General features: G+C 46.1%; 7 protein-coding genes across 7 annotated transcripts; 1 reads left to right on the top strand and 6 right to left on the bottom strand.

Annotated features, from left to right (window-relative positions):
• Window positions 1–57: 57 nt before the first annotated feature.
• Window positions 58–1,042, top strand: H6S33_009565 (uncharacterized protein; the record flags this gene model as incomplete). The annotated part of the gene is made up of 5 exons (XM_044840974.1): window positions 58–133; window positions 222–530; window positions 588–807; window positions 899–925; window positions 985–1,042. 5 exons carry the CDS (start codon window positions 58–60, stop codon window positions 1,040–1,042), a joined length of 690 nt encoding a protein of 229 aa, XP_044698380.1.
• Window positions 1,043–1,715: 673 nt separating this feature from the next.
• On the bottom strand, window positions 1,716–2,782 carry H6S33_009564 (uncharacterized protein; the record flags this gene model as incomplete). The annotated part of the gene is made up of 2 exons (XM_044840973.1): window positions 1,716–2,429; window positions 2,594–2,782. The coding sequence occupies 2 exons, from the start codon at window positions 2,780–2,782 to the stop codon at window positions 1,716–1,718; spliced, it is 903 nt and encodes a 300-aa protein (XP_044698379.1).
• Window positions 2,783–5,156: 2,374 nt separating this feature from the next.
• Window positions 5,157–5,597, bottom strand: H6S33_009563 (uncharacterized protein; the record flags this gene model as incomplete). Its single annotated transcript, XM_044840972.1, has 2 exons — window positions 5,157–5,339; window positions 5,415–5,597. 2 exons carry the CDS (start codon window positions 5,595–5,597, stop codon window positions 5,157–5,159), a joined length of 366 nt encoding a protein of 121 aa, XP_044698378.1.
• Window positions 5,598–6,612: 1,015 nt separating this feature from the next.
• Window positions 6,613–6,901, bottom strand: H6S33_009562 (uncharacterized protein; the record flags this gene model as incomplete). The annotated part of the gene is made up of 2 exons (XM_044840971.1): window positions 6,613–6,834; window positions 6,890–6,901. 2 exons carry the CDS (start codon window positions 6,899–6,901, stop codon window positions 6,613–6,615), a joined length of 234 nt encoding a protein of 77 aa, XP_044698377.1.
• A 1,962-nt stretch (window positions 6,902–8,863) lies between these two features.
• On the bottom strand, window positions 8,864–10,556 carry H6S33_009561 (uncharacterized protein; the record flags this gene model as incomplete). The annotated part of the gene is made up of 7 exons (XM_044840970.1): window positions 8,864–8,920; window positions 8,979–9,065; window positions 9,117–9,278; window positions 9,349–9,758; window positions 9,817–10,272; window positions 10,329–10,433; window positions 10,508–10,556. The coding sequence occupies 7 exons, from the start codon at window positions 10,554–10,556 to the stop codon at window positions 8,864–8,866; spliced, it is 1,326 nt and encodes a 441-aa protein (XP_044698376.1).
• A 1,713-nt stretch (window positions 10,557–12,269) lies between these two features.
• H6S33_009560 (uncharacterized protein) lies at window positions 12,270–13,433 on the bottom strand (the record flags this gene model as incomplete). Its single annotated transcript, XM_044840969.1, has 5 exons — window positions 12,270–12,934; window positions 12,992–13,022; window positions 13,096–13,187; window positions 13,272–13,305; window positions 13,389–13,433. The coding sequence occupies 5 exons, from the start codon at window positions 13,431–13,433 to the stop codon at window positions 12,270–12,272; spliced, it is 867 nt and encodes a 288-aa protein (XP_044698375.1).
• Window positions 13,434–20,485: 7,052 nt separating this feature from the next.
• On the bottom strand, window positions 20,486–24,067 carry H6S33_009559 (uncharacterized protein; the record flags this gene model as incomplete). The annotated part of the gene is made up of 1 exon (XM_044840968.1): window positions 20,486–24,067. The coding sequence occupies one exon, from the start codon at window positions 24,065–24,067 to the stop codon at window positions 20,486–20,488; it is 3,582 nt and encodes a 1,193-aa protein (XP_044698374.1).
• Between the last annotated feature and the right edge of the window lie 294 nt (window positions 24,068–24,361).

Raw genomic sequence — 24,361 nt, 5'->3', positions numbered from 1 at the left:
TCCATCACTACCGATTTCCTAACATCCATCCATTAATTCTCCTATCCAAGCACCATAATGAACAACCTTCCCGATTCATCGTCTTTTAACTCTCATCCCTCAAATGTTCGTTACTCCCCGCCTCTTCGTTTTGGTAAGCCGCGTTTCCCTTTCGAAACTATTGCTACTTTTGAATCCTGTACTTGCATTTGGGTTTGAAGATTTTCTAATCCTCTGTCAAGCCTCTCAAGGGGTTAAAAAAAGAAAGGCAGATGAGCAGGATGATGGACGGTCCGGTATGCACGACGACAACCGTTATTCAGAAGATAATCTCCCTCGTTCGCCCGGCACCTCTCAGCGCATGATCAGTAAGCGCCAACGCAGCGACGTTACCGGTCGACCTCTACCACTCACCCGCCTGCTTGAAACGGTCGACTCCCACACCTTAAAATCGATGCTACAAACCATTTGTGATCGACACCCAGGGCTTACCACAGAGGTTTTATCATTGGCTCCACGGCCTACGGTAAACTCAGCTCTATCGACTTTGAGTAATTACGAAAGCACAATGCGGTTAGCCTTTCCTTATGGTGGCAACTCCGGAGCAGATTATGCGTTCAATCGTGTCCGACCTGCACTTAATGAGCTTCTCGACGCACTTTCCGACTACACTCCTCACTTTCTCCCTCCAAATGAGTCACAAGCCGCTACAAGCTTGACGTTTTTGGATGAAGCAACCCACATCATTCACCGCCTACCCAACTGGGACAATCCGCTTCACAATCATTCGAAAAATATGGCCTACGAAGAGATTACAAAGGCGTGGGTGTTGGTAGTACAAGAAGCAGCTAAGCGTGGAGCTGGAATCCAATTAGAATATGGTGGTTGGGGAGCAAAGCTTGCTAAGCACGTCGAGCAGTCGCAAGGGAGGATGCAATCTGCTCTGGTACATCTAAAGCAAGCCGTGGGACACGATGATTACGGCAAAGAAACTAATAAATTCAGCGGACGGAACTTCAATATGCATTCTGCGGGTGTTCAAGTCCCTGTCCGTAGTTGGTAGACATCATTTCGCTGATTGGGGCGGTTTTTCTGAATAATTATCCCTTGCTTTCTTTCTCTCTCGCTCTTGTTCTCTCTCTTCTCTCTTCGCTTTTCTTCTCTTCTTTTCTCGCCTCCAATTGTTTCTCGTGGGTATTGCCTCTGGGTTGTTTATGACTTTCAGTTACCGTTTTCTATATTTACTCTCTTTCATAACCGGAATTTCTTATTCTCTTGCTTTCCTATTCGGTGTATCTCATATATCCTTTCCTTCTTCTTTTTCTTTCCGTCTCGTTCTCATTATTTGGGTTATACAATCCCACCTATTGCTTGTGCTATGATGAACTGGCGTGGACGTCGTTATGCCTTGTGAACATTATCATGTACATTCTCACTGTATAAAACACACACTAAGCTGCATCAAATTTGTAATCTAGACTCTCCGGACCCACCCCTACCAGTCGAGTGAAGTAAGATTCACATGCTCCTTAGACAATCAGATACCTACATGTATATCATGTGCGGTGCCAGCCACATCGTTATAAGGCGATCCAGGCCTTATCCAATGTGTGTTGTAAAGACTGTTTTTTCAAACTAATTCCTAATGGCGATAGCGTTTCAACCATCTAGATACTTGAGCCGGCTCTTACATTACAGTAAATTAACAGAAAAGACTTACTACACTCTCAAGCTTGTCAAAGAAAAATCTGTGACACAATATCAAAAACCCACCCGGGATCCTGCCATCCTTCACCTTCATCCCTCAGTCGCCGTTGCTGCTCTCGCACGCTCCGATCACCGGGCGTCTCAACTCTCCCCCGTTCTTTTTTACCCTTTACACACACACGTTCCTCTTCATATCCATCCAAAGATTCGTCGGAATCGGTATCATCGTCAGCAAATACCGACCACCCAATCAGTCGATCCACAAATTGTCCAACTCCAAACCCTCTGGGAATATCAACATATTCCTTCCCTTCGTCCTCCATCCGATTCTTCCATTCCTCTTCCTCTCCTTCATGGCAATTATCTCCCCGTGTTGGACTAAAGCCTTCCTCAAGTGCCTCCAATCCATTCGTATAGAATTCGCCGCTAAAATTCCTCGACAGCCGGCGCCTTGGTGAGAGAGGCGAGAACTCGTCATCGGCACCATAGTATATGCTACCATCGTCGTCTTCCCCTTCCCTGACAAGGCTGGTTGAACTAGCACGGCTAGTTAACCAACTCTGACCTTTGCTTTCGCGTGTTTCAGACGTGAGCGCTGCACCAGTCCTCTGCAGCCACTGATTAGATGTAGAATGTGAACTCGTTAGATGGGAGGATGATTTGGATTTGGGAAGTTCGGTGTGGAAACTACGTTGCGAGGTGAAGGACTGGTTTCTAGAGAGAATTCCGGGAGTCGTTGGTGCCTATAAGATTACAAAATTATGTAAATGATTTGCCCGAGTCTGCTGAAGATCACATGTACATAGAGATGCTTGTTTAGAACAGGTTGGCAAGGCTGTGGCTCCTCTCTTTATGCCGAAAAGAAGGGTCTAATTCAAGAAATAGATTATACATGGGGGAAACCAACCGAAAGTCCCTGAATATAAGAACCAGGCCTTCTCGTTTCACTTTTTTTCTTGAAATCCCGCTCTGTTATGGAGGCCGATGTGAGTGGTGATAACGACAAATGACTGAAATTGATGTTTCCTGTTGACCTTCTCGAATGACGCCTACTGTGAGATAAAGGCGTCCTGTTTGATGCCTCGAAATCCGCCATAGATACTATGAATTCCGAGTGAGATGGGGAGTGGTTGTAGTCGTCCAAACGATGGATGATGACATCCGGGGCAAGATGGGTTGAGTGGGTGCTGGCCCTGCTGGGTGCTGGGTGCTGGGTGCTGGGTGCTGGGTGGGCCTCAAAGCTTACCACGGCATATTTATGTAGGATCACGTGTTAAATTTTAATAGTTCTGCACCTTGCGTTGCGGGGTGCGACAGCACACCTACCTATTTGGGCGCAGTCGATTTACATGTGAAATCAAAGCTCTACCGGGAAGGCTCGGATACCAACACAATACCATGTACTCTACCTACATAGAGTAGGCACAGCACGTAGGTGCTCTACTCGACCCAAAAGTGTTTTCACTACGTGACCGATATATTCAGACTGTAGTCCAATGGCGGGACAGATCTATCGGTCCAGGCAGAATACGCACACAGTACCTACTCTACGTTACTGTGGAGGATTGGATCGCAGTTTCTTACATGGCATTTATCTTACAAATGATATTCCTGTACCCTTCCTCTTCACACCTCTTCTGTATGTAGAGTAGAGTACCTTACACACCTCAGTTTCTCTCATGACTCGTCTCGACCCAATCATCTCTGGCGCTGCAAGATCTTAAGGCCAAGACTAAGACATAAAACCGTCCGATTCTCAACATCGCATAGCCGCTTATTTCTTTCTTTAGGTCAATGGATCATATCATCTCAACACATCTGATTTGCCCCTCTCTGCCAGATCTCCATGGATATGCAAAATTGTGGCTTTCTTCTTTTCTTTTCTACTCTACAATTGGGATCGTGATATATGACTAATCACACTCTGGACAGTCACCAAGTTGTTCGCTAATGATATACAGTACCGTAGGTTCTGACTGGGCAGTAGGTATGTATTTACATCCTTAAAACATTTAAGGCTCTGTCTGGAAGAATGGCAGTGTTGCAATCGCAACCCCCACCAATTGTATTTTGGGTGGTACAAATTGGTATCAGACCAGATTGTGGTTTGGTGATCTTGGTGGATGGTTGTGGTGTGGATTTTAGTGGGGTATGCCGTTGCAACGTACAATACAGTCGCACCTCGTTGTGGAGAAGGGCAGTACCTGTCCCGCAAATCCGTACGAGACAGCAAGAGATCCGAGATATCGAATTACGAGATAGCAAGGTGCGACTGTAGATATATGTAATAATATCATAGATTGCAATAGAGGCTTTTAGTCGGTTGCAACTTTCATTATTTGCACATACAAATTTATCATATATGGGTGCATCTTGGCGCATTTTTGTATGTGTAAATAATGAAAGTTGCAACCGACTAAAAGCCTCTAATTAGAGAAAAAGTAGAATTTACCAAATCATGTAGGTATCCAAAGTCAAATCCCAATCGTGTCCTGGATTGTGAGCTGGGGCGTTGCAACCATGATTTGGGTGGCTTCCAGACGGAGCCTAAAATAAATAAACGTCGAGTGATAATACATGACCACTTTTCTCGAGCACTGTAGATAATCCACCTATAGGAGTCCTTTTCTTTTCTTTTTTCGGAGACCTCAGATAGTCCGAGAAATTGGAACTGTATCGCCTGGTGGGCCGAAACATGCTCAGAACCTGGTGCTCTGCAACCTTGGCAAATTTCTGCCAAAAGTTGAGTTTCTTGTTGAAATCCCAACTATAGTACAATCTCCTTGTAGGGGTACAAAAAAGTCGCGAGGTCATACCCTTATAGAGCGTAAACCCTTATAAGGAATTGAGGGTAAGGGTTTAAGTTCGATACGAGGTGCGTTCACAGTAGAAACTGCTTGTTGGACCACTCGAAAATTGAAAATTTCAATCAAAAACCCCTAACCCTGCTCTTTCTGTAGGGTAACGCACCAAAAAAAGTTCCAAAGTCTTAAGGGTACTCTTATAACAAATAATCAGTCATTTACCCTTAAGATTACATACAAATTATTTGGGACCGGAAACCTCCACCCCTATAAGGCGAATACCCCTTTAACCCGAACCCTTATAAGGAGATTGTACTGTATATCATTACCCTATATGGCAAGGCAAGCGCTAGGTTTGTACGATATCCAGAGCACCAGATCAGAAAGTGGATTTGTGTATTGAGTTGTAAAGGCTTAGGGCTATTGATGACGAGTCGCTGTAGCCGCTGAAAATATCGATATCTAAATACAGTCATTTACTCTGCTTAACTTGTTAGGTAAATTACCACGCATTGAGGGTATGCACTGTCAGCGATTTTAAAGAGAAAAACCACAATTCAATTTCAATTTTACATGTCATTCCACATCACTCATAGAGAAGCTTGAATGTTTCCTAACTAAACATAGAGGAAAATTAAATGCCTTGATAGAAAGCAGTCATATGCGTTACACTTTGCCACCCGCAACGGTACTTGAGTGCTTGGGAGAGACGAATCGTTTGAAAGCAGCACCAATGAAACCATCCATCGGCTTTTGATCATTGTAACCCTCAGATGCGTGGTGCCCTCTTATGGTTTCAAGGTTCTTGAACATTGGACCTCCTCGACCATCATTACCCCCTCCAAATGACTGAATGCAACAACGAACATGTTAGAGATTTTAATAATATTTAACTAGCCAAGGGAAGGATTTAATACAGCATACCAGTCGTTTCTTCTTCCCCTGTGCCTCCTGACGAGGAGAATCATCAACAGATGATGCGGTAGAAACCCTACGAAGAGGGTTCGCGTTCTCATCCAGTGATTTGTATGAGTCTGCTTGTGTGTTGTATCCATCCCCTTGTGTATAAGATCCTACAACGGGAGGGCTTGCGCTTTCTTGAGACATTGTGAGGTAGGGGATTTATGTTAAGTTTGATTGGAGTTGGAGTCGCCGTATTCGTAACGGTATGAGCGATAGAAAGGATCCCTAAGTTCGAGGATTGACCGCCTTTTTAAATAAGATGACCTTCTGCGCTTAGCGCTATCTACGTCATCACGTAAAACCAAGCAAAGTGTGGGGCATATCCGTGGGGACCCCACGATCTCTGTGACAAGCTCGATCTTGTCTGTGCGGGTGTAGATCGCCGAGATGTATTGTACTCTACATACAATTAAACGAGGGCTCTGCTCTTTCTATTACAAATTCTGCTGTTTTCAAGGCGTGGTACGGGGTTCTTTGCGGCTCACTGTATTTCTGACCATTCAGAAGCTTTTCAGGCCGCCGAGAGCTCTTTTTACCTCGAATTCGGTATTTTGTTATATTTACATTAGTTTTTGCACTATTTGGGTGATTAGCGGGACGATTAAAAAGATACATCGAGGTGGTATTTCTGAAAGCTTTTGAACACAGTTTGCATCCGGCGAAAATAGCTAAACTATATGCTACTTCCTATTGAAACCGCCCAAAGAACCACGGCGAGTGATTTGAAAGCCAATAAGAGCTCACCTTTTTGCCGTCTGTGCCGCTTCAACCCGGCAGCGCGAGTAGGTGCTTATTTTTAAAAGTTAACGAGATAAATATTGAAACTATCTTTCAGAAAGCCTAGTAATCCTCAATCTCGGCACCTCAGTTGTTGATCTGAGCTTGCCGAAACCTAAAAACTTTGTTGACATTTTCCAAAACCGGACAATAAACCTTTTAAAAGGAAATATCAAGTTTATTTCCCTTCTATATTCCCGTAAAACCCTTCGTATCATACAAGAATGAAGCCTTCTGCCTCGCCATCCATGATACTTTCTCTATTGGTAACCTTTCCATTTTTTGTGCGGGGGTTTTATCATAGGGTATAGCCGTCCCAAGTGATAATTGATGTTGTTCTTCTTCATCGGAGGTCCTTTCTGTTTCACCGTACATGGTCCAGTCAGCCCACGCTCTCCCACAGATTTGGGGTGCTAGGAAAGTCATCCACCTTAGCATCCATGCAGCTTCTCAACTGCTCTTCAATCTTTCCACACCCCTCCACAGCATATCCTTGAGAGGCCCAGCAACTTAACAGTGTCGCCATCACACCGATGCACGGATTCTTTGAAGCCTGGTTGGGGTTGGTGACGCGGAGATTCCGCAGAGGCGGGAGACGCATTACCTGTCACAACTATGTGTGAGTAAGTCTTGAAACGTGGGAAAAACCATTTTATTACCTCTTGGACCATCTTTTCGATCTTCTTTGGGGTAGCTGTGTAAGAATGTCGATGGATAGAGCCGTTGTGTGAAAGAGAAAATTAGCATGCATTTGAGCCGCATGATCTGCATATATCACGTGATAATTGTTACATGTAGTTAGTACATAAATAATAGTCTCAATTGTTCACCGTCACCAGGAATATTCATTTATTGGCCGAGATGAGACAAAGAACTACATGTAGGAAGGGAACTGGCATTAACAAGACATAGCTATATACGGATATAAAAGAACAAACACTGACAGAACTGCAGCTATAGTTTTATATATATCAACTTTCAGGAAAGGGAAACTGGCTTTTGTCAACTACATATACCGGGGTTAACCATAAATACCGAGAATCTGATAAGATAAACACACCTATTTTACAGCGAGATTCTCTTATCAGATTCTTCGTATTTACCCTCAACACCCGGTACATACTACAAGGTTGGGCGAGCAAGGAGGGTCAGTGTACAGCCGCATTCGAAAAGTTTTGGCACCTCCGGGCTAAACTCACGAGGTAGTCCTTTCTACTTTTGCAATTCTAATATTCGAGACTGTTATCAGAGAGAGCTGCAATGTCTCTATTGCGGTCATACCTGTCAATAAGTTGAGTATACGCGAGTGCCATGGTTATTGGTGGGCTACAATTCATGAACGACTCAATATAGTAGGGTGCCAGTACTTTTCGAATGCGGCTGTACAGAGCAGCGGCACCCAACCCCGACTGTAAGCGCCCAACAGAAATATTATTCAATTTGTTCCTACGTGCGAGAATTTGAGAAGGACTGTATACAGACTGCTTTCTTGCTTTGACTTAGAGAAGTCAGACTGACTCGGAGAGCATTTCTTCACCCAGGTCGCTCATGAAATTTAGTGCTTGCTTGGACAACCCAATAATCTAATAAATTACTACAATATTATAGTACCGGCGTACCTCTATTTCCTCACTTGCTGCCGGAGGCTCGGCCGCACCCCATTTGTATGTACATATGTACAGCCGCATTCGAAAAGTTTTGGCACCTCCGGGCTAAACTCACGAGGCAGTCCTTTCTACTTTGCAATTCTCATATTCGAGACCGTTATCAGAGAGAGCTGCAATGTCTCTATTGCGGTCATACCTGTCAATAAGTTGAGTATACGCGAGTGCCATGGTTGTTGGTGGGCTACAATTCATGAACGACTCAATATAGTAGGGTGCCAGTACTTTTCGAATGCGGCTGTACATGTATTTTTCTGACGTTTGTAAACTGGGCCACTATTGCATGAGCCTGGCGCATTTTTGTATGACATGCAATATAAGTCGCGTCCACAAACCGTTCTTCTGGAGTTTTATGTGACTCATGTACTTGCTGCGAGAATAAGTTCCCGCCACCACTTTTGTGTTGCAACCGCATTTTCACTTACAAATTTGGCGGAAATTTATTCTCGCCGCAAGTACATATGCAATCTTTCCTACGATGACCGGATTTGAATCCACAACAGTCTATTGAGATATTTATGTATGCTTGAGAGGTATTGAAATAGCCTTGCCGTGGGGTTTACACATATAGATCTAACTGTTGTGTCCCTGAAGTTATTCCGTCAAATCGATCATTGACGCCCGCATGTGGTTAAGCATGTTTCGTTGGTTCGGAATAATTCGTGCAGCTAAGACTCTCCCATCGCAACAGGATACCTAGCACAGGGAGATTGCACCAGGAACGAAAATGGCCCATTAATTATAACGATGAGACTAACCTGTCTAGAAGAATGTACCTTACACCCTTTGCTTCGTCAAACCGATGTTCGCAATCGAATTGTTCACGTCAGACTAAACTTCATATGATACAGCAAACTTTTGTGTTACTAAATATTGATACAAAGAATGCTTCACAGCTAAACCCTCGGTTGTGAGGAACCGGTTTTTTATACCCTGCTAATGTAGAAAGTATGGCCACAAGTCCACGCACTAATAGTCATCTCCCCTACTAATTACCTCCTTTACTGTGGGTCTAAGAAGGATCGTCTAAAGAACGAATATCAGTTATCAGAATTCAAGAACATATCATCCCCAAAAGACTTACATGTTCAAATTGGGCGGTGTAAGAACCCTTGATATCGCATAATGGAGGATAAGCTTCTACGATCCCGCTTGCCACGAGGTTGTTCAACTAAACTAGGTCAGTGTGCTTCTATGAACCCAAGGACCGTGGATGGCGAACCCCTAAAAGATATTTGTCTTGCCCAAGACGATCAAGGTATCTCCTACAGAATGGCAGGGTACCAAAGTTTTTTTGAATGACGTTAAGGATGTTCTTCGCCGAAGATAGGCGTAACGACACATTAGGTGCGTCTAAGTTCTTAGCATAATGTGATGTTTCAAGCTGTAAGAAGCAATCAGTAAACCACAAGCAACGAGTTGAGTAAAATAAAAAGAAATGTGTAAGGACTCACATCATCCCTAACATATCCTTTACCCGTACTTCCGAAGGTTTCTATAGCAAATGTTTCCCCCTCCTCCATCTTTGTCTGGTCTCCGCCCTTGACTATAGGAACGCTCTTTCCGCCATGAATCTGAAATTGGTTGATATTGTGACCATTAAGGTTACGAATGGGCTTGACTTGATGGGTCTGGCCACCAATCTCTACTTCGTAACTTTCCATGACCTCTTGGATCGCGGCGCCTATGTCGCACATACGGACGTCAATACCAGCCTCCCTAATACCAGTATTTGTCGCATCTTTAACTGCAGCCAGAAGATTATCGTATACAGGGTCAAATGTCATGGTGAAAGCACTGTCGACAATCCTTCCATTTACGTGAACGCCAAAGTCTACTTTCATGACGTCCTCCTGGTGCAAAACTATAGAAAATTATTAGGATAAAAGTCGAAATTTATTTGTTGTGGATGGCAAACCTACCCATCTTGTTTCCAGCGTTAGGGGAGTAATGGGCAGCACAATTGTTGATACTCAAGCCGCAAGGAAACCCCATTCCCCCCAGAAGGGAATCGCCCTCGGTGAGTCCGTCATGTCCCACCAACGCTCTCACAGAATCTTCGATTCCCTCAGCAATTTGTGTGAGAGTCATCCCAGGCTTCACGGTTTTTTGGGCCCATTGCCTCACTTGACGATGAATCTCCGATCCTTTCCTGTATTCGGTCAAAAAGTCGTTGTTCATGCGGTCCAAGTGTCGTTTTTCTTCGTCTGTCTTCCTTTTCAAATTCTCATCCCTATACTCGCACTCTTCTCCTACGGGAAAACTTCCATTTGGAAATAGTTGATCTATCGGTACTCTTGGAGGGTTGGACTGGGCAGTGACCCCTGTTTTTGTCTTCTTCTTGGGCTTCTTCTTCTTCTTCTTCTTCTTTGCAGCTCCTATATACGCCTTAGAACTAAAATAAAGAGTACTTAATGTAGCTGGTTCAACAAACCTGTCGCTCCAGCAGGTGCAGCATCTACCTCATCCTCGTCTCCAGAGTCTTCGTCAGCTGCTTGGCCACTTGAAGGGACTTCCTCTTTGTTTTTCTCCTCGGAAACTAAACAAAAGGAAAGGTTCAGAAGGTCAGTGGATGGTCTCTACATCATGCGGGGTAGTTATAATAATCAATACCCTTAAGCTTCTGTTCAAGTTCCGCTGCAGTCGTCTCCATACTGCCCATTCTCAACAAAGTAATTGGCGTGCTTTTAAAAAAAGATCTTCAACCTTCAATCGTAAAAGAGGCCGGTTTATCAGAGGATGAACTGGTTACTAGGAAGGGAGAACGGAATAGGCGATGCGTGATATTTCTTTATTTTTCCCCGGTGATGGGGCTGGATGAGAGCGGTTGCACGGCATTTTGCGCACAAGCCACTCAGCCGCAAATAAAAGTGCCCCTCCACAGACGTCATACCATAAGTATCTATCAGGAGGTGTTCTAAACTTCCCATAAGTGATATAATCCCATATACCCTCAAACCAGTATTGCAATTCGGTATGACCCGTAGGTGATGCTACCGCGCTCGATTTCTCGTACCGTCTCTAGAACCCATGCCTTCCGTTTCAATAGGCATCTGCACACCTCCACCATATATCATTCAGAAACTGAGGGAAACACCCATTACGAAACTCTCAATCTCCCCTCGAATTCAACGCGTGCAGAGATCAAAAAGTAAAACTATCTATAATATACTCACTTTCTCTCTCTACATGCAACGACTGACCCACACATAGACGATACTTTGAATTAAGCAAAGCTCATCACCCGGACCGCAACCGTAATGACCCCCTAGCCTCAAACCGCTTCATCAAGATAAGCACCGCCTATGCTATCCTCGGGCATGAAAAACACCGCGCTAAATACGATTTCGAACTCGCACGGAAGCATGGGAGCAGGCCTGCTGGTCCTGTAGGGGGTCGACCTGCGAGTGGATTAAGCAAGAGGCGCGGCCAGTTTCACGGGCCGCCACCTTCGTTTTTCAGAAATGGTGGGTGGAGTAGGTTCAAAGGGAAGCCTGCACATGCAGGGCAAGAAAGGCCTGGTTCTAGCCCAGGTAGCGGGCCTGGGGGGTTTGGAGCGGGTGGTCCAACAACTGCAAGGACTGATGATGTCCCCCATTTCAACTACGGACAAAAGTATCGGCAACATGAGGAGCAGCAGAGCCGGTGGGCACGAAGAGCTAAAAAGCACCGACTTGAGCCCGATACCAGTATAATATATCCATTAATTGGTGTAACAACTATATTAGTTGGAGTAGTTTCAATAGCTGTTTATATAACCCCGTAGAGCCTAGTTCTTTAAGATATATTTTAATGGCGGGTGCTAGCAAGTCATGTACACTGAAGTGCAAAACATTGATTCTTTACTCCTTGACTTCTCCTGACTCAGAATACACTCATGGTTACTTCCTGGGGTGTAATTGGAGCGATAGATAATTGTGGCTTATTGCTACTCATCTGGAACAGAAGCGGCTTCCTATATCTAGCACGCCGGAGCATGAGCCAAGAAAGCTTGTCTTAAGGGATAATTTATAATCGAGTAGGACGGTGTTTTGGATTGAGGAAAAAATATCGAGCTTGAGCTGGGATATCGGCGATCATTACCTCACAGATAGTTTGTACCAAAATTGCTCAAGAAATTGCCTGTAGCGTACATTGGATATTAAAAGGAAATGCTGGACGGAAGAACTCTAGAGAATTATGAATGAAATCTTTGTTTCTTTTTAAGAACTTCAATACTCTACAAACGCCAACTTTGGAACCCCATGCGTATCAATATACTCCCGGATTCTTACTTCGCCATGGTATCTCTAAATTTCGTTAGCCTGAATCCCATGCGAATAATGTGTAGAGAGCTATTACAAAGTTCTACCCAAATTATTTTAAAGTTTTACGTTTAAGCTTCAAAAACGAAGTTAAGACCGACTTTGTGAGCGGCAGCAGACTCATTCAGACGCTGAGTATCAACGGATGCGCCAAGACCAAGGGTTACACCAGGGCGGAGGAGCTGGTTGTAAGCAAGAGCAGCGATTCCCTGGTTATTGATCTTGGCCTTGACAAAGGCGGCAGAGTCCAACTTGTACTTGGAGGCAATCTCTAGACCAACACCACCAGCGTTCCCGCTCTTTGCGTCCCAAGTTGCCTTGGCACCCGCCTCAACCTGGGCGTTAACCTTGTGGTAGTAGGATGCAGCGAAAACGTTCAGGTTGTTGGTAGCTGTGATGGCAGCGGTGTATTCGGGAACGGAGTATCCGACAGCAGCAGAGTAACGGGTGATCCTGCCGTTGACAACGTCGTATCCGACTTCGGCACCAGCGAGGAATCCGTCGTGTCCGAGGACAACATCACCGTTGAAGGATGGGCCCTTAAGGAGATCGAAGAAAGCGCGAGCGTGAAAGAGGGGTTGGCGATAGTGGAGGTTGAGCTTAGCACCCTTGGACTTGCTGGAGGGAAAGAAGTTGGTGATAACCTCGGCCTTCAGGCCTTTGGCAAGGGTGTTGTCGAGCTCAACCTTAGTGTCAAGAGCGTTGGCGGTAGTCCAAGCCTGGGTCAAGGTGACACCTACGGACCCACCATCAGTTTGCGAAGGGTGGATTTAATCGTATGGAAGAAACTCACCGGTAGGCTTGTCGGTGTACTTGGCCTCAATCTGTATAGAAGAATTGAAATTAATCCCGCTGCCCAACTCAAATGGAATTGTATGAGACGCTGTGAATGTATACCTGACCAGCGATAGCTCCGGCCTTGTGGTCGCTCTTTCCCTTGACAGTGAACGCGACGCCATTGGGGGCCTTTGATTTGACCTCAAGGTTGGCTGTACTATGGGTTAGATTATAATTGAACCGGGACGAATACAAGCACGAAGTGCAAGATTTAAAAAAGCAACGGAAAGACCCACCAGAGGCAGTGTGGTAGAAATCCCTAGAAAGGAGCTTTATATCAAATGGATTGTTAGCACAGCTGACCCAACATTTATAGATTCCAAGTTCAAGACGAATGGCGAGAAGGAACATACATCGTTGGAAGGCTTAGCAATGTCAGCGAAAGCGGGGATAGACATTTTGATGGTGTTTGCAGGGGGTACGATGAAAGTGAAGATGAAAGATTATGAGGTTACTTATGACGGCGGGGGCTGAGGAGGAGAGGTTGTGCCTTTTTTTTTTCCTCTAAGAAAAGAAACCGGGTCAGGATCTTTTTCGTTGTGGTCACTTCCTGATCCGTGATTCGCTGTTTCAATGGGCTACCGTACCGACAACCGGGAAGGAAGTGGGGTGTGTCAAGGGCTGTGGGCTCGGGGCTAGGGCTTCATGGTCCTAGAGGGCTAGAGTATCAACGACCGATGATATACTACCGTTAATTTTTGGGAAATCCACTATCTCCGCAACAGGAGGGGGTATGTCCGGACCAAAGAGAAAAAGGCTCGGCGCATATGCAGAGAGGTGCAGGTACGTGATATCATATCAATTATTCCCCGGATACTAAAAACTCTATAGAATCGTCCTCATCATGAACTCTGTCTACATCTGCAAAATCAGAGGTTGAGGTTACAGGTAATTTCCAATCGCCAATGACTAAATCTTTGAAGCCCTTGATGTCTAACTGATCATCTTCCCTACCATCAGCAGCAAGTGAAAGACCCACTTTCCGGAAGACCCTTCTAATTAATTCATCTTTTTCAACGGCAAATAGTTACCAAGCGTCTCCAACAGCCCATGTGGTTAATACCCACCTGTGACTAACTGTCCATTTCTCAAATGTCTCGACACTTTCACAATCCCTAATTGCTTCATCTGTCAAGCTATGCATATATTCTTTTAAGAGCTTGTTAATAGAAACATCTATTGGCTGTACCAGACTAGTACAGCCAGCGGGAATAGGACTAGGTGTGATCTGATTTGAACGGAGGAGGTCTAAAACAGCAGGTGTTTTATGTGATGTGTATAAGTCCATAGCGAAGAGAGAGGGTTTCCCATTTAGTGCCGGTAGTAGATACTTTTCAATGTATTTTATGAATAGAATTTCAGTCATATACGCAGTGTCGTTGAACTCCACAATCACTTCAGGGTGATATTTTTCTGGTTCTGACCCTAACCGCTTGCCCTGTCCATGAAAGATAATCATATGAGGTATCCTATTAAATCCATCTGCAAAAATGCATAACACAAAACTAGCTTGACGTTTATCCTAACCGCTTCTTGACTCTTTTACCCAGACAGTTTTTTCTCCTATAGTATTGTATGTGCGGCCGATAAGGTATTCAAACGGTATAGGTGTCTCATTCAGATTGCAGATATTGGATAAATCATAACGGTTTTGACGTCTATTGATGTGAAATCCATCTCCAAACTGGGTCCGTTGAGAATAGAAAACGTAGGGATCAAACTGTGAGTTCCGACGGTTGAACCGAAGACAACTGATTACAAGATTGCGGTAGTCCTCTGGCACTTTCTGGGCAATCTTTGTTATGGATCGGAGACTGATTCGGTATCGACCGAGAAAACCAGGAAGCCATCCATTCGAAAATCAGAAAATAGAAGTTTCCACCCCAGAAAACAAATCCTTGAATATATCCTCAGCATGTATCCTGAACCATCCTCGGCGTACAGCTTGCCCTTTTTCTCTCCGTTCTAAAAATTGGCTATACAAGCGGGCTTCGAGATATGGCCATCTGCAAGGGGTAAAGGTACGAAGAGTACGAACAGAACTATATTTTGCAAGTGATTCTATTTTGTCCTGTTTCAAAACCCAGTCGCTTAGTGTACGCTGGGGAACCCTAAAGAAATCTGATGCTTTTATCTGTGTTGGGCAGCGGAAAACCTACAGTCGTAACTTTCAATCCTTTCACAACTATTTCTACAGGTATGCGGTGATGATACAGAAATACCAATACTCGCACTCTCTGCTGCTGGCTCCAGGTACGTTGTTGAAACCGAATAGGAATGATGTCCCTTGGCTTGAGGATTTTCGTGGATCGACTAGTGGATATACGGGGTTGCAAAGGGTCGGATTAGTCAGAAAGGTTCTATTGGGTTCTACCGGGTTCTGTTGGTTGTTAATGTATGAGTTATGTTGGATTTGTCATCGCTGGGATTTCCTTGAGTATATTAAGGGGGGTTGTTTGTACTTCTCGTTCTTTTTCCTTTTCTTCTTTCTTTACGCAACGTCTTCTGTATCTACGCTGTCGATTGCTATACAATATTATCGTCCTCTTCTTTCTTTAAGAAGACTACCGCCTCGCTTTCTCCTTGTCCCGTTGAACCTTATCAACGCTAGAGTCCCGTAGGACACCTATTGCGAGTTCCTATATGGTCCCCTATTACATCCTTCATACCCTGCGGAATACTCGCTACTCCACCCCTTGAGATTACGTTGCGTCGTCATCCGCACCGTACGACATGTCCACCCCCGACCCACCTGTATGGGCTCCACCCAACGATGTAGAAGGATTCAGGCAGATGTATGAAACCGACTTTGCTGAATTATTCAACAACATCGCCACCCTCGTCCAGCGCGTCCGCTTCCAAAGGGACACCCTTCATACACAACTCACCGCCGCCAATGAAACCGTTGACAACCTCGAGGAGCAGATAACCCGGCTCAACCTCGACCTCAATGTCGCCCGTGTTGCCTCCGCCCCTACCATCCCTGTCCCCGTTGCCGCTGCTCCCCCACCTGCTCCTGTCCCCGCCTTCAGATCCGGAAAGTTTCCAGACCCTGAAAAATTCGATGGCACCCATACCAAGCTCCCCGGATTCACCATCCAACTTGGAATGAAACTTGAAGTCAACCACGATCGGTTCCGAAACGAGGCAGCAAAAGTTATTTATTCCGTCAGTTGCCTGGAAGGAAGTGCCCTTGACCAGGTCGTTCCACTTGTTAACGCTAACCCTGCCGCCCCCTTCTCCTCCGTCACTGCCTTCGTTGCCCACTTGGAAGCCTCGTTTGGAGACCCAGACCCCCAGGGTACCGCCCGTCGCCAACTCGTTGCCCTGAAGCAAGGTAAAGGGGACTTCGCCACCTATTACTCGCAATTCCTCCGTATCGTGTCATACTTGGACTACAACGAAGAATCCAAGATCGATGCCCTGGCCGAAGGACTGTCGGAAGACCTGAAGGACGCCATTACATACCGGACAGACAGGCCTAACATCGTCGAGGCCTATGCCACCATGTTGATGACAATTGATAACCAGGTTCGGGGCCGCAAAGCTGAACAACGGGCCATTCGGAATACGATGGGACAATTCACCGCCCCCGCTGCTATCGCACACCCATCTCATACCGCTGGAGGCCTCGCCCCAATGGACCTCTCCGCCCTCCAAAGCCGTCCTACTCAACGCCCTGCCGCCGAACAACGATACACTTTTGTCAATGGACAACGCAAAACCTCTGCCGCTGAAAAACAATGGGGAAGGCACAACAATCTCTGTATGTACTGCGCTAACCCCGGTCATGTCTTTGCCAACTGCCCCTCTGCCAATCGCCCGCGTGGTAACCAACCGGTTATGAGAGGCGCCCTCCTCGCACCCGGTCATACGGCCGTCGACCCCGCTGTTCCACCGTTCGCTAGTCCCGCCTCCTCCGAGTCGGGTTTTCAGTAGTCCCTGGCTTGATTAATGGCCCCTGCCCGGGACCTTCCAATGTTTCTCCTTTGTCTGCGTTTTCTATCTCTGGCTTCTCGGTATCGTCTGTGGAGGATAAATTGGATGGGGATCATTTTGTTGCTTCTTGTAAAATTATAAACAATAAAATATCCATTCAAACTCACGCATTGATTGATACCGGTTGCTCCGGATTCGCATTCATTGATGAAACATTCGCGCGCCATAACAACTTCCCATTTCTCCCCCTCAAATCACCCCGCACTCTTGAAGTCATCGACGGACGGCCCATATCTTCCGGACAAATTACCCACCTCTGCTACCTACCGCTATCAATTGACTCCCACCATGAAACTACCCCCTTCTTTGTTACTAAACTCAGCTCGTACCCACTTGTCCTCGGAATCCCCTGGCTTCAATTGCACGACGCCACATTACGGTTTAAGGACAATAGCATACTGTTCGACTCCGAATACTGCAAACGCAAGTGCAACTCTTCCGCGATACCCGTTCCCATTAGAGGGGTTACACCACCCCCCCGTTTCCACCTCGTCAGTTCAGCTGCTCTTTGTCGCTTTGCTCGAAGGGACAAACTCCGAATCTTTAGTACAACTATTGAGGAAATAGATCAAACAATAGGCGAGGCCCCTAAGGAAGACTGGAGAATCCGAGTCCCAACCCAGTATAAGAGTTTTCACGAGATGATGGATGAGAAATTCGCTAACGAGATGCCGCCTCGCCGCCCCTACGATCACAAGATACCGCTTAAGGAAGGGAAAGAGCCCCCTTTTGGGCCACTTTATGGTATGTCCCGCGAGGAACTCATTGTGCTTAAACGATACATACAGGACAACCTCCAAAAAGGCTTCATTCAGGCCAGCTCTTCACCTGCCGGTGCCCCTGTCCTATTTGTTAAAAAGGCCGATGGAACACTCCGCCTCTGTGTCGATTATCGTGGCCTCAACGAACTTACTGTCAAAAACCGTTACCCGCTGCCACTCATCCGGGAAACTCTCGACCGCCTTTCCAAAGCCAAGTGGTACACCAAACTTGACCTTCGCCAAGGGTACAATCAGATCCGAATGACTGAGGGTGAAGAATGGAAAACAGCCTTCCGAACGCGTTACGGGCATTTCGAATATACGGTGATGCCCTTCAGCCTTACCAATGCACCAGCCACCTTTCAACATTTCATCAATGATTGCGTCCGCGACTACCTTGATATGTTCTGTACAGCCTACTTTGACGATATTCTTATTTACAGCGACATCTTCGAGGAACATCAAGTACACATCGAAAAGGTCCTAGAAGCCCTACAAAGAAATGGAGTACTGTTGAAACCGGAGAAATGCGAATTTTATATACAAAGCACCACCTATCTCGGTCTTATTATCGAACCCAATGGTATTAAAATGGACCCAAGAAAAGTGGAGACAGTGAAGAATTGGACCGTCCCCAAAACAGTTAAGGATGTGCAAGCATTTCTAGGTTTTGCTAACTTTTACCGACGATTTATACGCGGATTCTCGAAACTGGCTTCTCCCCTTACCAGGCTGACACGTAAGGACATATCATTTGGATGGACACCCGAAGCCCAAACCGCCTTCAACGCCCTGAAAGAAGCCTTCACCACGGCTCCCATTCTTACTCATTTTGACCCCGAGAAAGAAATTAGTTTGGAAACTGACGCATCCGACTATGTCTCTGCCGGTGTATTCTCCCAATACGATGACAATGGTACCCTTCGACCTGTCGCATACTTCTCAAAAAAGCACTCCCCCGCCGAATGCAACTACGAGATTTACGACAAAGAACTACTGGCAATTATTCGGTCTTTTGAGGAGTGGCGACCGGAACTTGAAGGGGCTGCACACCCAATCGCCGTCATATCCGATCATAAGAATCTCGAATACTTTATGAGTATCAAACAACTCAACCGGAGACAAGCACGGTGGGCAGAATATCTGTCACGGTTTAATTTTTTCATTAAGTACCGACCAGGGAAACAAGGAGGGAAACCGGACGCGTTGACAAGAAGATCAGGAGATCTCCCTGGGGAGGGGGATGAACGACAATTGCATCAGAGTCAAGTGGTATTAAAGAGGGAGAATCTTGATGCAAAGCTAAGTTTGTTGGCGGGTTCTTTCCCAAACGAGCCCGCTGAAAAGAACGCCTCACTGCAGGGACTATTCGATGAAGGATATAGCGCTGACCCGTTTCCACAAAAGATACTGGATATGCGGAACAAAGGTGAACGACAATCAAAGGACATATCACTCGCCGAATTCACCGAGGTTGAAGGTCGATTGCTTTACCGAGGCAGCATATATGTCCCTGATTACGACCCCCTTAAGCTCCGAATCCTCCAGCTTTACCATGATGCTGCCACTGCTGGACACCCGGGATGCGAAAAAACATTCGAACTCGTCAGTCGAGACTACTACTGGCCCCTTATGCGGGATTACATTGCCCGCTACGTTCGGAACTGCCACACCTGTCAACGAAGCAAGCCCAATAACCATGGAAAACTCGACGTACTTCGATCTTTACCAATTCCCGAACAACCATGGCAGGAGGTATCAATGGACTTCGTTACTGGCCTACCGGAGAGTGAAGGTGTAACGGGGGTCCTTTCTAAGAGAAATAGATTTGTATAGAATAAAGACGGCCGTGCAAGATAGACAATCAGGTTGCAGATTATTCAAAGATACTATCGCTAGAACTCAATAATCTTTAAGGGCTCTGCTACCGATGAGAACTTGGTTTTTCTTTCTGATGAAGACTGGAGAGAATAGGACTGAAGGGCGGGAATGAACCTGAGTACTTATACTCCGAAGGCCTCTGTTCTCTGCTCCTAACTCCTTTACTAAGTTCCGGTGGGCCTTCCCTCAGTACCGGAAACAATACCACCGCTACCCCGCTTTTCTCTAAGCGTCAGCAGGTGTTTCCGATACCCAAGGCAACCACCCTTAGTCAAAGCCTTTGTAACACCTGCAGCCTTGGTTGCCACACAACTGAGGACCTGCATGAATGAGCTGCCGCTCAGGTGTAAGCTTAATCATTGCTGTAGAGCTTTCGCTTATTGTAGACTTCCCTAGCATAGTCCCTGCCCTTCGGCGGACTTATAATGCACCGAGGATACAGAGGATCACCGGTCAATCAGAGCTTCACTCTGGCCGGTCTTCTAGTCACTGGCGAGGCATAGACTCGTCAGTCATTGCTCCCATGAATAGATCCTCTTCCTAGCGCCCGGAATGTAGTTACTCTAACAGCTGGTAGCTAACCACACTGCCGGTACTTGCATATCACCGTGCAACTGGCTTCTAACAATAGCTCTCAGCATGTAACCGGGCCCTGTGTGTACTCATACACCAGACAGTTGAAATGGCTCCGTTACACCACTCCCCTCTTCCAGGATCTTGGTCTCCGAGATCTATAACCATTCTATTACCATTCTATATGACAAGAAACTCCGTGATATGCAAGGAAATGAAAACCCAAAGGAAATAATCTACACCCCAACAATCCGCTTGTCCTTGGGTTTCTTAGGATACCTCATATGGAAATCCCGAAGGGCTTCTTCAGCACTCTTCTTGAGATGCTCCCAAGGTTCCCATGTAGCATCCTCGTTCTCATAACCTTCCCACAGCACTAGATATTCCACTCGTCTTCTCTTCTTATTGACCCGGCTATCAGCTACCTCTCGGACAACCCAGTTCTGTTCTCCCTCAACCTCTTCGGGTTCCGGTGGGGGAACTCTTCTCTCAGGATCTACCGGTGCTCTGTAGGGTTCTAGGAGAGAGACGTGAAAGACCGGGTGGATTCCCATCTGGGGGGGAAGAGAGAGCTTGTAGGCACGGGTACCAATAGCTTCTAAGACCTTAAAGGGTCCCATCTTCTTCTGATCCAATTTTCCCAAAGGCCGCTTTGTTTGCACATTGCGCCGGTCCAACATAACTTCATCTCCGGGCTTGATTTCAGGTGGTGCCAGGGCATGAGCATCATACCACCGGGCCATCCTTAATCTAGCTTTACCCAAGCTGGCGTTCATAGCCTGCCAGATAGATTCCCATTGAGAAATCATGACCTCACTTGCTGGATTGTTCCATTCTACTCCTTCCTTTGGGGCCGGCCAGTTGGTCCTGGGTTCATATCCATAGTTGGCATAAAAAGCCGATACTTTGGTAGACTCAGAGACCGCCGAGTTATAAGCATACTCTGCCAAAGGCAAGAGTTCTGCCCAGTCATCCTGTTGATATGAACAATAACTCCGCAAGTAATGTTCCAGGGTCTGATTAACTCTTTCTGTTTGACCGTCCGTCTGGGGGTGGAAAGATGTGGACATCTTCAGCTTCACATTGAGGAGGCTCATGAGAGATTGCCAAAAGTGAGAAATGAACCTGCTATCTCTGTCCGAGACTATGTCATCAGGCAAACCATGGAGTCTCCAAACTTCCTTCAAGAACAATTTAGCCAAATCTTCCGTTTTATTGAGGGTAGGAAGAGGGATGTAGTGTGCCATCTTCGAAAAGCGGTCCACTATTACCCAGATCTTTGTAAACCCACTAGATTCCGGTAGTCCCACAATGAAGTCCATAGAGATGGAAGTCCATGGCCGATAGGGTATCTCCAACGGTTGGAGCATACCAAACTTCTTGTGTCTTGAGGTCTTATTCCTCTGGCAGCTGTCACAGCTCCGGACATATTCCTCAACATCCTTATCCATGTTGGGCCAAAAGAAGTTATTTTTCACCCGCTCTAGTGTCTTAAATTGGCCAAAATGACCAGCCACCTTAGAGTCATGGGTATCGGACAGTATTTCCATCTGAAGCTTCTTGTCCTTGGGTATGTACCATCTATTCTTGTAGAAGATGAGACCGTTCTTGACCGACAAGTTCTGGTCCAAATTTGGTTTCCTTTCAACCAGGGAGCGGTGCAATTCCTGCCAGAAACTATCCTCTTTAGCAGCCGTGTATAGGCGCTCTAAGAATGTATTCTGCAATTGATTCACCCTGACAGCCCCTAGCTTTGCAGGATCCAAAACCAATTGACCTGGCCTAAAAAAGATCTGTGGCTCCGGCTGCAGAGTTTCACCTCCCTCTCCAAGGCGGTGATCCCAGCGCCTAGATAGCACATCAGTCTTGCCATTCTTTTCTCCCGGTCTGTAGACAACTTTAAAATTGTAGCCTGCGAGGTCCTCAGACCATCTAGCTTGCCGCCTAGTGAGAACCTTGGTAGAATTAAAGTACTCCAAGTTCTTGTGGTCTGTAAAAACCGTGATCTCTTGCTCACAAGATTTGAGCATGTGTTCCCATTCCCGGAAAGAGGCTACAATAGCTCCCATTTCCTTATCATGAATGTCATAGTTGATCTCAGCAGGGGAGAACTTCTTAGAATAGAATGCCACCGGATGTAGCTTCCCATCATCCCCATACTGAGAGAGCACCGCTCCCTTGGCAAAATCACTGGCATCTGTCTCGACCACCGTTCTCCTACTAGGGTCAAAATGAAGGAGGATTGGAGCGCTTGTAAACAGCCTCTTGAGTTCTTCAAAGGCCTGCTCATGTGCTGCTGTCCAATACCATTTCTTGTCTTTTTGCAGGAGGTCAGTTAGTGGTTTGCAAACCTTACTGAAGCCTTCAATAAAGCGGCGATAGAAGTTTGCAAATCCGAGGAATGCCTGTACCGCCTTGATATTCTCAGGGACCGGCCATTCCTTAACTGCCTCCACCTTGTCTTCTGACATAGATACTCCTTGTTCCGAGATATGATAGCCTAGGTATTCTACTTCTCGGACATGGAAGGATGTCTTATTGATCGAGGCACAGAGCTTAGCTTCCCTAAGCTTCTGTAGTACCTTCTTGACCAATAGCTCATGCTCTTTCTCAGTCTCCGAGTAGATGAGGATGTCATCGATATAGACAACTACTCCTTCATCCAGTAGTTCCTTTAGCACATCATTGATCATTGCCTGGAAAGCGGAGGGAGCATTGCATAGGCCAAATGGCATCACATTGTACTGATACAGTCCATAGCGGGTTCTGAAAGCGGTTTTCCACTCATCACCTTCGGCTATCCTGATCAAATTGAAGCCATTCTTCAGGTCTATCTTTGTGAAGATCTTGGCCTTGAACAACCTGTCTCTGAGCTCACTCATGATAGGCAGCGGGTACTTGTCCTTGACAGTGACCTTGTTCAAACCTCTATAATCCACACAAATCCGCAAAGTCCCGTCCTTCTTAGGAATGAACAGTATGGGTGCCGCAGCAGGGCTATTCGATCTAGAGATCTTTCCTGAAGACAACTCTTTGTCCAGGTACTCTCGGAGGGCCTTCAACTCTGGAGCGGAGCATGGGTATAGCGGGCCAAATGGGGGAGCGGTCCCAGGCAAGAGTTTGATCTTCAGATCATTATGGGAATGCGGCGGCATTTCCTCAATCTTCTCTTGACTGAACACATCAGCCCAATCCCGGTATAGGTGGTGTATTTTCTCGGCAATATCACCTCCGTCCTCATCATGCCATACTGAACCAACCAATTGATAGACTGTCTCTTCTTCTTCCAACATTTGGTATGGAGAGATCAGTTCAATCTTGGTGGCCGCTGGGAGACAATTCTGCTTGCAGTAGTCACTCCTCCAGCTCATGGTGTTGAGTTCCCAGTTGATGTCCGGGTTATGCTTCCTAGCCCAACTAATTGGCAGGTAACCGGTCATTCCTTCTTCCAGTGTAGCCACCTCCCATCGGAGTGTCTCTTTATGATCTCCCATAGTCATGCGGACCGGGTGAGTGTAATACTCGCCTCCTCCCATCATGACATCTCCTTGAGCATCAAACATTGTCAGAGGTTGATCCCGCCGCACTAAGGGAATTCCATGTTTCCTGACAAAACTCTGGTTGAGGATAGCTCCTGTACAACCGGTGTCAAACAGAAAAGACCCTTGGGCGCCTTCATCCTTTCCTTTGACCGTCCATGACAGTCCTGCCTTTAGTATAGGTCTTTTTCCATGTACTGGTAAGGAGGGAAGCCTCTGTTCCAACCTTCTTTGCTTAACAGCGGGTTCTGAACTTGTTTCTCTTTGTCTTTTCAACATAGCTAATAGCTTCGGGCACTACTAAGATCAGAGATCCTTTGGTTCTATTCCCAAGCGGTAATATAGCAGATATATTGTGTAGTAATCTTTTTAGCAGTGGTTTGGAAGTGTCTTGGTAGCAAAATGTAACTTTGGTAGAGCACTGACAGACCAGCTGTTTCGGGTCTTAAACCCATCCTCAGAGTGCTTGGAGCAATCAAATAGGCGGAAACACAATCATAATTTATTCAAGAGAAACATAGAAACCAAAAACCCATATAAAAGAAAACTAGTAAACATAGACTAAAACAGACA

The sequence above is a fragment of the Morchella sextelata genome, assembly GCF_020137385.1.
Source record: "Morchella sextelata strain SCLS chromosome Unknown scls_3, whole genome shotgun sequence".
NCBI lineage: Eukaryota > Fungi > Ascomycota > Pezizomycetes > Pezizales > Morchellaceae > Morchella > Morchella sextelata.
This window is presented reverse-complemented; position numbering and strand designations above follow the sequence as displayed.